This window comes from Esox lucius, chromosome 11 (assembly GCF_011004845.1).
Source record: "Esox lucius isolate fEsoLuc1 chromosome 11, fEsoLuc1.pri, whole genome shotgun sequence".
NCBI lineage: Eukaryota > Metazoa > Chordata > Actinopteri > Esociformes > Esocidae > Esox > Esox lucius.
Window position 1 is genome coordinate 16,777,091 of NC_047579.1, and position 14,620 is coordinate 16,791,710.

At 41.2% G+C, this 14,620-nt stretch overlaps 1 protein-coding gene across 1 annotated transcript in view; it reads left to right on the forward strand.

The window, feature by feature from the left end:
* LOC105006816 (protein NLRC3-like) overlaps window positions 1-13,757 on the forward strand; it is a 925,414-nt gene extending 911,657 nt beyond the window's left edge. Inside the window, exon 9 of the mRNA XM_034295272.1 lies at window positions 11,932-13,757. Within this exon, the coding sequence (XP_034151163.1) occupies window positions 11,932-13,757 (1,826 nt within the window). The remainder of the gene's footprint in view (window positions 1-11,931) is intronic.
* Window positions 13,758-14,620: the final 863 nt, after the last annotated feature.

A 14,620-nucleotide genomic window follows, 5' to 3' on the forward strand; every position in this document is an offset into this window, starting at 1 on the left:
CCGAAATATAATGACTACACATTTATAGCACACAACTCTAAAGGTTTCGATGGTTACATCTTGATGCAGTACCTTGCTAACAATGGTATTGGCACGACACTTATTGCTAATGGTAGCAAGCTCATGATTTTTACAGACAGCACATTCAATCAGAGATACATTGATAGTCATTGCTTTCTACCTATGAAGCTGTCAGCCTTGCCACGTGCTATGGGTTTTAAGGATTCGAAAAAAGGCTACTTTCCTTACAAATTTAACATCAAGGAGAATGAGAACTATGTTGGCCCCCATCCGGAACCGCATTACTATGGTGTGAATACCATGATGGCTAAAGAAAAAGATGAGTTTCTGCAATGGTATGCAACTGTTTCCGCAGACCCCTTTGTCATGCAGGATGAAATAAAGGCTTACTGCGTGAATGATGTGGTCATATTGAGAGAGGGTTGTATGCGCTACAGACTCGAGTTCCTGGAGTGTGGTGGTGTTGACCCATTCCGGTCAATTACGATTGCTTCGGCTTGCATGAAAGTCTTTTGCAACAGATTCCTCACCAAGGACACCATTGCATTGGTCCCCTCTGACAACTACAACCGTTGTCAGAAGACATTCTCAAACAGCTCAATACAGTGGCTTGAATATGTGGCCTCCGATAAGAATATATCAATACAGCACGCCCTGAACAGGGGTGAAGTGAAAATCGGTCCCTACTACGTTGATGGTTATGCTGAACTTGATGGTTTTAGCACGGTCTATGAATTTCTAGGTTGTTTCTGGCACGGTCACCCAAAGTGTCATTGTTCAACCAGCATCAATCCAATGACAAAGATTCAGTATGGTTTGATGCACCAGCAATGGTTGACAAAGCTAGAGGCTTTGAAAGAACAACACAACGTACATGTTCAATACATATGGGAGTGTGAGTGGAACCGGCTTAAAAACACATCCGCAGATGTCAAAGCTTTCTTGAAGACCTTTGGTTCTCCAGAGCGCCTTGACCCTCGGGATGCTCTTTTTGGTGGTCATACTAATGCGATTAATCTGAAGTTTACGGATCGAGAAGGGGAGACTATTCAGTATAATGATGTCTGTAGTCTTTACCCATTCTGCAACAAGACAAAGACTTATCAGATTGGACATCCAGACATAATCTTTCGAGATTTCAAACCACTAGACAACTACTTTGGTATTGTTAAGGCTACAGTGTGTCCATCGAAAGGCCTTTATCACCCCGTTTTACCACACAGGGTTGGCGGTAAGCTGTTCTTTCCATTGTGTAGATTATGTGCAGAGTCTGAAAACCAGGTAACTGATTGTTCACATACTGATTCAGAAAGATCTTTAACCGGTACCTGGGTTTCTATTGAGCTGGTTAAAGCTGTTGAGAAGGGTTATCGCATTGTGGAAATATTTGAAATCTGGGATTTCACCAGGACATCAGATTATCTTTTTGCTGATTACATGAGAACATTCCTGAAGCACAAGCAGGAAGCTAGTGGCTTCCCACCATCTGTGGTTGACGATGAGGCTAAAGACCGGTATATCCGTGAATATCATGAAAAGGAGGGTGTGCAGCTTGACAAGGAAAACGTTGTAAACAGTGCTAGGCGATCTTTAGCTAAATTGGCAATGAATAGTCTTTGGGGTAAGATGGGTGAGCGGACTAACCTTATGAACACAATGTTAATTACAGATCCCGAGGAGTTTAGCCACTACCTTTTTTCCAGTGAAATAGATGTTGGTTATTTCTCGTTCATCTCAGACACTGTTGCGATGGTACAGTGGCGTTACACAAAACAGACACCAATCAAACCACGTAACGGCAACATATTTATTGCTGCGTTCACAACAGCTTATGCTAGACTCGAGTTGTATTCACTCTTGGAAAAGTTGGATAGACGTGTACTCTACACAGACACTGATTCCGTGATCTTTGTCACACGCCATGGGGATTGGGTCCCCCCACTGGGCCCGTTCTTGGGTGACTTGACCGATGAGTTACCGGATGGTGACAGCATAGCTCAATTTGTTAGTGGTGGGCCAAAGACATATGGTTACAAAACCGTTAAAGGTCTGACCTGTCTCAAAGCAAAAGGCATTACGCTCAACAGCTACAACACAACCATTGTTAATTTGGAGACGCTGACACGACTGGTTGACAACTTTGTACGGGGTGAGGGCGGTGATGATGATCATGTCCTTGCTAATGCAGACACAATTGCTAGAGATAAAGAACATTCACGTTGAAAAACCGAGTAGTGTCTAAGCGTTTCAGAGTTGTGTACAACAAGCGTGTACTGCTCCCTGATTACAGCACAAGGCCTTATGGGTACTAAACCACAGTCTAGGATGGATAGCGGTTTTGACCCGCGACTACAACACCCGTTCAGCTGTGTCATTAGTGGCCCCAGTAACTCTGGTAAAACATATTTTGTGAAGATGTTGTTGGATAATGCAGAGGTTGTATTCTCCAAAGAAATTCAAAATATTGTCTGGGTTTATTCATGTTGGCAACCGCTGTATGACGAACTGTTGAAAGTAAGGGAGATACATTTTATAGAAGGTCTACCAACATCGCTGTGTGATGACAATCTGCTACCGATTCAGAAAAACAACCTTTTAATCATTGACGATTTAATGAAAAGTGCATCAGAGAGTTTGGAGATGGAGAGAGTTTTCACACAATATTCACACCACCGTAACCTGAGTGCAATTTACCTCGTCCAAAACATGTTTGTTAAAGGCAAATCTAGTAGAACTATTAACTTGAACACAAACTACCTCATCTTGTTTAAAAACCCCCGCGACAATCAGCAGATTAGTATTTTAGGCAGACAGATATACCCCGGTCTTTCTTGATTCTTCATGGAGAGTTTTAAAGATGCAACACATCCGCCTTTTGGTTATTTACTTGTTGACTTTAAAGCTACAACACCAGAAGACTACCGTCTGAGAACAGGGTTATTTTCAGGGGATTGGCCTGTCGTGTACGTTCCTAAGAAAGTTTGATAATGTCTAAACGCATTCGTAGAAATTTACCACTTTTGAAAATGATATTTAAGGCACCGGCAAGTCAACGAAAAGTTATTTTAGAATCAGCATCCACCGACCTCATTCTATCACTCTGTGAAATAGCGCTTAATCTAAGGCGCGGTAATATACCCTTAACCGAGTCGCAGCTCCGAAAAGTAAAGAGACAAAAAGCCAAAATTATATACATGTCTAGAAAGAACACTTCAGTTGCACGGAAAAGAAAAACCATCAACCAATCTGGAGGTTTTCTACTGCCGTTACTAAGCGTTGCAGTTCCATTCTTAACCAGTCTAATTGCATCGAGACAGGGTTAAACAACATGGAGCATGCTCAGAAAATGTTTCTGGTGCCACAACATCAGTTGGAAAAACTGCGAGAATCCAAAACAACTAGCACCGATGTAAGACAATCTGTTGAGAATGATTTGGACTCATCGATTCGCAATATACTGTTGAAGCCTGATATGGATTTACATGAGAAAGCTAAAAGATACTCTGCCATTTTACAAAGATTTTTGACTGTTGTGCGCCAGGGTAAGCTTGATACAAACACCCTGACTTTAAGTCTACCCGGGTCTGAGACCGGGTCTGCTGTAGTAAACGTGACTGAGAATAAGCAAACTGTTGACCGAAATGTTGACCTTGTTGATGAAATTTTGGATAATGTGCCTGTGAAGCGTAGAAAGAATGTTGAATATATTCTTAATAGAATGCACAGGTCTAAAGATTTGACTTCATGGAATTCAAATGGTGAATTTGTTTTCAAAGGAGAGATAATCAAGGGCTCGCACCTATTGGATCTTGTTAAAAGTGTGACAGCTACCAATAAAATTGCTGACGATAGAAGACCGTTGGGGTGGGGTGTGTTTTTAGAGGCCATGGCATGTCTCAACATGCCTTTTACAACTATTCCAAATGCGCATGTAAGACGTAAAATCAATTTGTATAAACAAAAGTCTGGTGACACAATGGATGATTTAGCCACACCACCAGCAACTGGTTTTCAAACAACCAAAGCTTTCTTTGAACCTCATACCACGGACCCCATTCCATTTTAATGTTTTTATTTTATTTGTGATACATTGTATGTTTGTTTTATCTTGAATAAATGTTGTATGAAAAATAATATGTAAACATTGATGTGGTTTTACAAATGTTTTTATTTTTTAATAATAAATTTGACATACACGTGATTGGCTTTTCTATTTCTTCAACAACCATGGCACAAATTAAACGTTTCACAAGATTGAGCATGTTGTATGCAATTAAACATTTGCTTATCACGCTTACTCTGGTACATCTTAGCTACAAACTTTGAGACTAGGGCATCATTTTCTCGTAAATCATCAGCATAAAAAGACATAAAATCTTTATAACTCAGACCTTTTGTCATTAGAAAGAGAAAGAACAAACAATGTTGTCCACACGTGGTTGAAACCAGGTCCTGTACTTGTTTTGAACTGTATTCCACATTCTCACAGGTTTTCAGAAAGGCCTTGATTGACTTGGGAAAATATGTAAAATCCGGGGGGTTTCCAAAACTGTCATAAAACCTTCCAATGCCATCATCCGTTATGTAAATAGCCAGCCAGTGCTCCCCCGGTTGATTGCTTGGGTGTGTATTAACAATCATCATTGATGCAACATCTCGGACAGGCACCCTAGGTAGTTGGTCACTTGCCAGCACACAATAGAAATGGGTCCTAGATGAAAATTGGTTCACCACACTGGTCAACTCTGCGGTATTCATTTCCACACAGTTCTCCTAATAGTAGTCAACCATGACTTGTCGCCGGTTTGACACTTCAATAATGGAGTCAAAGATTGAATAAACAACTAAATTAATTGTGTGGGGTAGTGGTTGTCTGAACCTCATCTCAAGTCGTACATTCCCTGACTTGATCAAGGATATGTGCTGACCACATTCCTCGTCTGGCGCGCAGTTGAATGCATAAAGGGCATAGCCGTGTAAGAAGTCCGACCTGTCAATAGCCAAGGCTTGGTCCTTTAGGTGTTTTCCAGAAGCTAAGGCCAATTGGTAAAATTCACGCACTGCTGACCCTGTTGTGTAATTTGGTTGGAATGGTTTGCTAGGAAATTGCTGACCATCCACATACATAGCCATAAACTCCAAATTATAATGTTTGAAATTAAATGGATTCTTTGTGTAACTTCCGGTAAAACTGTCATTGTCCACCAATCCGATTACAATACATTTTGGCAGAGGTCCTAAAAATAGGTTTTCCTGGTTACAAACACGACCCCCAGCCGGTAAACTAAATGTCTTCATACACACTCTTTCAATTGGGTACTTGGCATTGGTTGAGAGTAGCGCTTGAGCGTGTCCAAGTTTCACGGCTGGCGAAACAGACACTTTCTTGACAAATAGTGATGCTGATAGTATATGCAAACGATAACGCACATCCCCGACCCCCATAAGGCAGAACTCATCTTTACCGCGCACCATCCTAACCTTTATGTCAACGCCGTTTAACATAAGTTTCTCTTGAAAGAAGATATCGCTATGAACAGGGCCGATCATTTCAAATGTTGTGCTATCCGCCGAATAGGCTGCCCTTTTCGTAAGTCCATCGTTCTCACCTGCAGGGTCCGTAACATCCATGTGACCTGCAGCATCCTTGTAAAACAACCCAGCTGAAAACTGTGTCTTTAATGTATCACATCCATAATTCAGAATGCTCTCTATAACGGCTCTGTAGGGGTATGTGTTGCTACTCTGGCTAATTAAACGATCACCCAAGGAGACATCCACTTGTGAAAATAGGGTGGCTATCGGAAAGTGGATAACCCCAACATGTGCTCCGGCATCAATATTAGTTCCGTCCGGTTTAGTGACTTTTACACGTAGGTACAGCAAAGTATTGTTTAGATCAACGTAGTCTTCGCCATTTCCTGCAATAAAGAACTCCAGAGGGGCTGCGTCTGATATTGCTGATAGGGTCGGTATTTCAATGTATGTATTTTTCTCGATAGATGTCTGTGTGAATGGAACTGTGAATAAATCCAACTCTGTCTTCATACAATCGCCAGACATACGGTGTAGGAGTGCCATCTCTCTAAAATATATTCTTAATCAGCTTTGTCGTGTTCCCTTTGAGTGTCCTCCGGGGTGAATGTCCTCTTTTAACCTTGGCTCTTGTTTTTGTCTCATTCTTGTGTTTTTTACTCTTGGGTAGGCTCCGCCTACCAGGTGGTCTCTTTCTAACACCTCGAGACATAACCATTAATCCAGAACCATCCTGCTGTTTTGTTTGTCGTGACATAACACTGTTGACAACATCGCCGACTATATTCCTAGCCGCACTCTTCAGATGTGGTTTTGCTATGGAGAACCCGCGCTTCAACAAAGGTATTGCCATCCGGAAAAGCCCTCGGAAAAGGCCCCCTAGACCGGCCCCATACATTGCTGAGCTACCATGATACCCTGGTAAACCGTTACCGGCCTGTGTTGTGTAGTATTCAACATACCTTTGAGGATCATCATAGAGCTTCTGCGGCTGCATCTTAAACTCTAAAAGATTGTTTGACGGGTCTGAAGTGTAATTTTGCAATCACCTTCCCCACTACAAATGAAACCAGCTGGTTTTGATCAGATTTTACTTCAATACAGATCTCATCAAATTGTCTCTTACTAAGAGGTACGTAGTGTGGCTTGTCGTACGTCACTGTGACAACTTCATTCTTTCTCCCTGTAATATGTACAGTTCGCAGCAGTGGGACATGACTGTCACCAACACATTGATAATCAATTATATCTGTGTAGATGTATAGGGTGTTAAACCCCGCCAGAATATCTGTGGGGTATGTTCCGTACCATGTGGCAGACCACCGCTCGCCTGGTTTTAACCCCAATATCTGTTCCAGTTTTGCACTAAATTTCAAACTAAACTGGGGCTCACCTTTTAGAAACACTCTATTTTTAAATTCATCGTACCCCACCGATAAACCATGTGTTTTTATATGACTGTTGAGCTCTATCATTAGTTTTAATATGCTGCTGTAATAACCGGTGTCGAGTTCATATTTCCAAGTTTTGTCGTTTTTCAAGTCAAGTAGTTCAAATGCGTTTTCGCCCCGTGTAAAAGTATTCCACGTATGCGGGTATTGGAACTCTATCAAAGATACTTCCCAATCGCCTTTCAAATCTATACCTTTGGCAAATTTAGTGGTATAGCACGATGGTATCCAGCTGTTGAATTTCTCAGGCCAACCTAGCCACTTCACAAGACACATTTTCCTCCCTTTCTGTACTTTCTCATTCAAAACTGCTTCCACTTTAAAAGTTTTATCCTTGGCCACGATTATTTTCAGCAATTCCTGTTCATAAAAGGTCCCAACTATCACATCACCATCGTAATCTTTTATTCTATATACAGGAGGTACCCGAGGAATGCATTCTGTTATTGTAAAATATTCATCTGTGTACCCTTTTTCATAGCCTTTTGTAAACGCACCTCTCAGCTTTGAGAGTCTCACTGTATCCCCAACCTGGAACTTGTAGCTTTGATTACCATTTCTCGTTAATGTTGTGCCATACAGGTTCTTGAGAACTAATCTAACATTTTCTTCACAAACGTCAGCAGGCTTCATCTTAATAGACCGATGGTAGCTATGGTTGTACCCACGAACTAAATCTTGAATAACCTCAACATAGCGGTGGGTGTTGGCTGCTGTCAGATACCTCCACATTCGTGATTTAATTGTTTTATTAAACCTCTCAACGATACTCGCTTTGAAATCATTTCCTGTAGCAAAATGTTTTATGTTGTACTTCTTCATCAACATTTCAAAATGTGAATTAAAAAACTCCTTCCCCTTGTCCGTTTGGACTTTTTGTGGTGTTCTTCCTTCTTTTAATATGTCTTCAAATGCTCGCTTTACCTCTATAGCGCTTTTATTTCTCAGCACGCGAATCCATGCGTATTTGCTTAATACATCTATGCATGTTAACATAAATTTCATGTTATTGTTTTCCACGCTGTAAGCACTCATGTCAACCAAATCCAGCTGAAATTGTGAATTTATATCATGAACAATAACTCTATTTCTTTTAAAATGTATAGCTACAGGCCTGTGTAGCGTGTATGTATCCTGGGCGAGCAGCCAGTCATCGGCCTCACCATTTTTGAGGATCTCCCCGGTTTTTTCCAAGTATGCTCTTTTCAAACCCTCTCTACCCACATAAGCACCAGGGTTTGCCGGGTCATAGTAAATACTTTTCATAACCTGTTCAGACATCGTAGAGTGTTCGAGCAATAATGAGAATTAATACATGTTTAACAATGTTTTATTTGAGTTTTTGAAATTACACAACCAATATATTCAGAAAAGTTACACAAACATTCAGATTTCTCATAGTCTTTGTTTATATACATGTTAACATGAGAACTGAAGCTACCCTGGCCTTAGACAACAGACTCTTTGCTTTCATCATACCATGACCCCGCTGCGTCGCATACAACATCCTCATTAAATTTGTCCATGTACTCATCCCTGTTCTCACTCAGTCTCTGTGTGATGTTCGGCTCCAACTTGAGCTCGTGCAGAAAGTTCTCAGCGGCCTCGTGAACATCAGTCATCAGTGTGTGAAAACCAGATGCGTTCAAAGCCTTGACCAACACATGTTTCAGTCGCGGTGTTAAAACTGTCGCCACAATGTCATCATAATGGGCCTCAAAAAAATATTCAGGCGGTTCGAGACATGAATGTCTTGTCTGGCTCGGGTGGTCCACTTCGCATCCGATGCATGCTTTGTGTAGAATAGCCCCAACAACGTTTTCCAGAATCATACCCATTGTTGCTTTGATGATCTTTAAAATTTTTGGTGCAAGTTGTTTGTCCATTTTGTGATAACTCTTGTTAGCATTTGAAAGGTATGACAGGTTAAGAGGACCTAGTTGATCACCAACCCTGTCAATCCAATGGTAGTTTCTTGTTGGGTATGCCGGTGGAATCGAGCTGTCTGGGTCAGGGGTTCCGTAGAAGGCTTCAGCGTTGTCATCCCAGGCGTCACACAGCCAGTCCTCAGCTTTGGGTTCTTCAATCACCGCTTGGTTGTAATCTTGAGACATGTTTCGTAAAATCTTCCGACTGCTTGAATGTCACCGGCGGTCTGTCGGTTTTTATGCTGTGCTGATGAAGGTGTTGGCTTAAGGCGGGGCTTCGGGGGTCTTAGGTCGGTCGATCAGTCCGCAGTCACAAACTAACCCGCTGATATTTTACGGAAATAACTCCAATCTGACAGAGTCATACTCTTTCAGCCCCTCGACAACTTTAAACAGTACATCTACTGTATTATGTGGGCCTTGTTTTGGCCCCAAATAAAACACTTTTCGAAAGGTGGCCCATAAACTGGCATTAAAAACCATTTGATCAGTCACACCAGCCTTAAACACTTGGCCTTCGGGTAATTCATAAAATGCAACCTCTGGTTGCTCTGGGTTGAAGATGTATCCCCCGATCCGTCCATCGTCCAATTTCCACTCCTGTGCCACCATATCCGGGTGTAATTGATGGATTCGGGTTAAACTCTGCATCGGTTTCTTCGGGGCTGGCATGTTGATTGCATCTCTGCGGTCCATTAGCAATTTCTTACCAAATCGCTGAGCTGCGTTTAAGCTGTTAGCTTTCACCGGTGTTTCACCCAAAACATTGATAGCAGCACAATCCTCCATGTTTTGTAATGTGTAGGTAAGTTCGCTCAGGCAAGACTGAATGACCAACCCCGATGTCAGCGTGGTTTAAATACACATACCACGCCAGTCAACCCATATAACATGAAAAGTTAGCAAACACCATTTGTATGCCAGCTGTTGCAACACTTGTCAGAAGATAAAACACCAGGGTTTTATATTTGACGAACACCATTTGCTGTACACCAAACAACTTACCGCTGACACAACACTTATTTACTGCCTGGGAATTTAACATTCCGGAACCCTAAGCCCCATTTGTTAATCATCAAACATAGCCCACCTGTTATAACACTTGTCTGGTTTGCTAATCAGACGTTGTAAAACATCAAACACTGACACATCAATCTAATCATAAATCACAAAGTCACCGGACATGCATACGTCACTCCTGAAGTCCCACCCTAACATACGTCATACCGGAAGTCCCACCCTAACATACGTCATACCGGAAACCCCACCCTAACATACGTCATACCGGAAGTCCCACCCTAACATACGTCATACAGGAAGTCCCACCCTAACATACGTCATACCGGAAGTCCCACCCATGCAAACCGGATGTCCCGCCCACCTGTCACATCAATATGGAAGTCCCGCCCCCTAGGGCCATAAATCACCATTCTGACACAATATACCCTACACTAACTACTCCGGAGAACCCCCAATAAACAAATTAAACAGTAATAAGTGAAAAACTACGTAGTGAACGCGGAGCCATTGTCAGTGAGACCTTCCTCTAAGGTGCAACGGGAATGTATCCTTGACTATTCAACAAATTAATTGTTATTGGAACTTAAAACAAACAATATCCTCAACAATTCAACACCAATTCAAACAAAATATCAAACATCCTATCATCTGTCTTTGAATTTTCACTAAAACAGCATATTTCGTTTTGTGGGCTACTGTAAATCATTATTTGAAATTGTTTACATGCATAGCATTAATGGGCACAAATATGGCTATTTGTGTTATTCATCCTTTGTAATTAATCATGTTTATCAAGTTTCCTTGCTTTATGCCTGTATATATGGCTAATCATGTGTAAATCCTCATCTTCACAAATTGATTGATAATGTTACTATTTTACCTTCAACATCATCAAAATAACATTAAAATAAAAGCAAACTTCTAATGGATTAGTCTGTGGTTAATGTAAGTGTGGTGTAGGTTACTATTCAGTAGTCTGAGTTGAAATAATCTTTTCAAGAATCAGTACAACCACATTCTTGTATTCTTTAATGTTATTAGGCAATTAATACAACAGAATTCTGTAATTCATTGCTTTTATACAGTTTACTGTATTTTCTATGTGGTTTGATATCAACACAGTAGATAAACTGGTACTGTGGCTGTCTGATGATGCTGTGGAGGAGAATGTATGTGCTAATAGGGACGATTCGTATGCTAATGATGCCAAACAGCGTTGGTTCTGGTGGATACTGGGGGACTGAAAGGTCTGCCGGTTCTATTGTTAAACAGATTTGCTTAGAATTTGAGGAGTTTAAGTCACAGCATTTTAATGGGGTTCAAGACAGGACCTTGACTAGGCGACTCCAAAATCTTAACAACTTAACCTAAAGCAGATGGCATGTGTGAATGTAGGGTATGTCCAGACAATTAGCTATCCATGTATTCAGGGAACAACACGTACCTCTGAGCAGTCCTTTTGACTGGTGGATCTAAGACAGGGCTGGATGGAGGACAGGGGGGCTTGTCACCAGGGGTACCAGGTCTTTTTGACTGGTGGATCTAAGACAGGGCTGGATGGAGGACAGGGGGGCTTGTCACCAGGGGTACCAGGTCTTTTTGACTGGTGGTTCTAAGACTGGGCTTGGTGGAGGACAGGGGGGCTTGTCACCATTGGTTTGAGAAAATGTTCACCTTGTGTTGCCTTACAGCCTGAAATGAAAACACATAAAAGTCTGAGGGAGGAGAGAAAGGAGAGAGATGGGAGAAAGGGTGGGAATAAGGGAGAGATCTCTACTAACTGCTTCTCAGAGACACTCATTTTAGAGGAAGTTGTCTCTCTAATAAGTCTCTCTCCAGACACACACACACCTAAGATTTTGTCTGTTATTTAAGGGACTTTTAAATACCAGATTTTATTAATCTGTTTTAAAATTCAACAGTTGTCATTGAATCTAAAATTTGTTACTACAATAATTCTAATTTTTTTCTTTTAGTTCAAACTCTTCTGATGCTCCAACATGAAATAAAGACTAAACTGAAAAAGAAGTATCAAATGCTGTGTGAAGGATTTGGACAACATGAAAACCAAACTCTATTAAAGGACATCTACACAGAGCTCTACATCACAGAGGGTGGAAGTAAAGGAGTTAATGAAGAACATGAAGTCAGACAGATTGAGATGGCATCCAAGAGGCAAACCACACCAGAGACACAAATCAAATGCAATGACATATTCAAGCCAATTAAACAACATCACAATAAAGGTGTGAGGAGAAACTTGACTAAAGGAATCGCTGGCATTGGAAAAACAGTCTCTGTGCAGAAGGTCATCCTTGACTGGGCAGAGGGAAAAGCAAATCAGGATGTTCATTTAATATTTCCTCTTCCTTTCCGTGACCTGAACCTGAAAAAGGACCAATATAGTCTGATGCAACTTATTTCCCACTACTTTCCAGAAATGAAAGAAATGAACAGAATTGAAGATGGTTTAACCAAAATCATTTTCATTTTTGATGGTCTGGATGAGTGTCGACTTCCTCTAGACTTTAAAAACAATAAGAAGTGCTGTGATGTCACAGAACCAACCTCAGTGGACGTGTTGCTGACAAACCTTATCGAGGGGAATTTGCTTCCCTCTGCTCTCCTCTGGATAACCACACGACCTGCAGCAGCCAATCGGATCCCTCCTGAGTGTGTTGACCAAGTCACAGAGATACGAGGGTTCAATGAGCCACAGAAAGAGGAGTACTTCAGGAAGAAAATTACAGACCAGAATCTGGCCAATGAAATCATCAAGCACATAAAAACATCCAGAAGCCTCCACATCATGTGTCACATACCAGTCTTCTGTTGGATATCAGCCACTGTCCTTGAGTCGATGCTGAAAAAAACAAATAAGGATGAAATCCCCAAAACTCTGACTCAGATGTACGAACACTTCCTGCTCATCCAAACCAGTACGAAAAACAAAAAGTACAACAAATCCACAGAAACAAATCCAAAGGAACTGTCTCAGTCAGACAAAGACATGATCCTGAAGTTGTCAAAGCTGGCTTTCCAACAGCTTCAGAAGGGCAACCTGATCTTCTATGAGGAGGAACTGAGAGAGTGTGGCATTGATGTCTCAGAGGCATCAGAGTACTCAGCACTGTGTACAGAGATCTTTAAAGAAGAATCTGGGCTTTATCAAGAGAAGGTCTTTAGCTTTGTTCATCTGAGTATTCAGGAGTTCCTAGCAGCAGTACATGTTCTAGAATCTTGTTTGGGCAAGGAGGAACATGTGTTTTCCCCCACTCAGAACCTACATTGGTTTGAATATGAGAAAATGTTTACATCAGACAGGTTATCTGACTTACACAATAGAGCAGTAGAACAGGCCTTGAAGAGTAAGAATGGACACCTGGACCTGTTCCTCCGCTTCCTTCTGGGTCTCTCACTGAAGTCCAATCAGAATCTCTTACAAGGGATTCTGACACAGACAGGAAGTACAACACAGAGTAATGAGGAAACCGTTAAGAGAACCGTTAAGTACCTTTCAGATATAATCAAGGAAGAATCCTCACCAGAAAGGATCATCAACTTGTTCCACTGTCTGAATGAACTTGGTGCCAACTCTCTAGTTGAAGACATACAGACCTCCCTACGATCAGGGACTCTTTCAGAAACAAAGCTTGAACCTCACCAATGTTCAGCTCTGGCCTACCTGTTACTGATGTCAGAGGAGGTACTGGAGGAGTTCGACATAAAGGCATACAAGACATCAGATGAAGGTTATCGGAGGTTGCTGCCGGTAGTGAAAACCTGTAAGAGAGCAATGTAAGTTCTGGTAATGTTTTGATGTATACAGTATTATTATGCTGGAGGCCTTGTACATCTAGTATACAGTATAATCTCCTGTTTCCAGACTGGATAACTGTAACCTCAGATCTTATTGCTTTAAGACTGGAAAATTAGCTACTTTATCAGTTAATTAACTTCAAATGAACATATTTGTATACATTTATGTTATCTTGGAGATTATCTTATCAAGTGGGATTTACAGTAAAACACAATCTTGTTTTTATGTCCATATAGCGACTGGAAACTCAGAAATCCATGTTCCTTGTTCTCTATTCCTAAATATATTCCTAACCTAACTCTTCCCTTATACTAACTCCACCCCTAAACTCAGTAACATTCATGCCTTCACTCTAAAGCCTAACACTAAACCTAACTCCTATAACGAAAAGTATCCAAAGTTCTGAGAGTATCCATAATATTTTCTACAAACCAAACCCCTAAGCCGGACATCTCATTTTCCATAGTGGGGACCTGCCGTTAACCTTGTGGGGAAACCTATACATCAGGGGCCACATCCTAAAATATTTTAAGCCTCAATGTAAATCCTTACTTGCTGATTTAGGAGGAACTCTTTAAAACAATGGGTGTGTCAGTCCTAATATTGTGAAAAGTTAAGGGTAGTCAAGAGGACTCCTAAGTCATTAAGACCAAATCACAACAATACTAGAAGGGCTGCTGTTGGCAATCAGCCTCATAATCAGGACAACATTTTAGAAACATTTAATGATACTGAGTTTTTAAAAAGGCATCATCTTAATCAAGAGGGTATTATGATCATAGTAGAGCTAGTCATTGATGCAGTCTCTTCACCAACGAACAGAAACAACCCAATAACACCAGAGA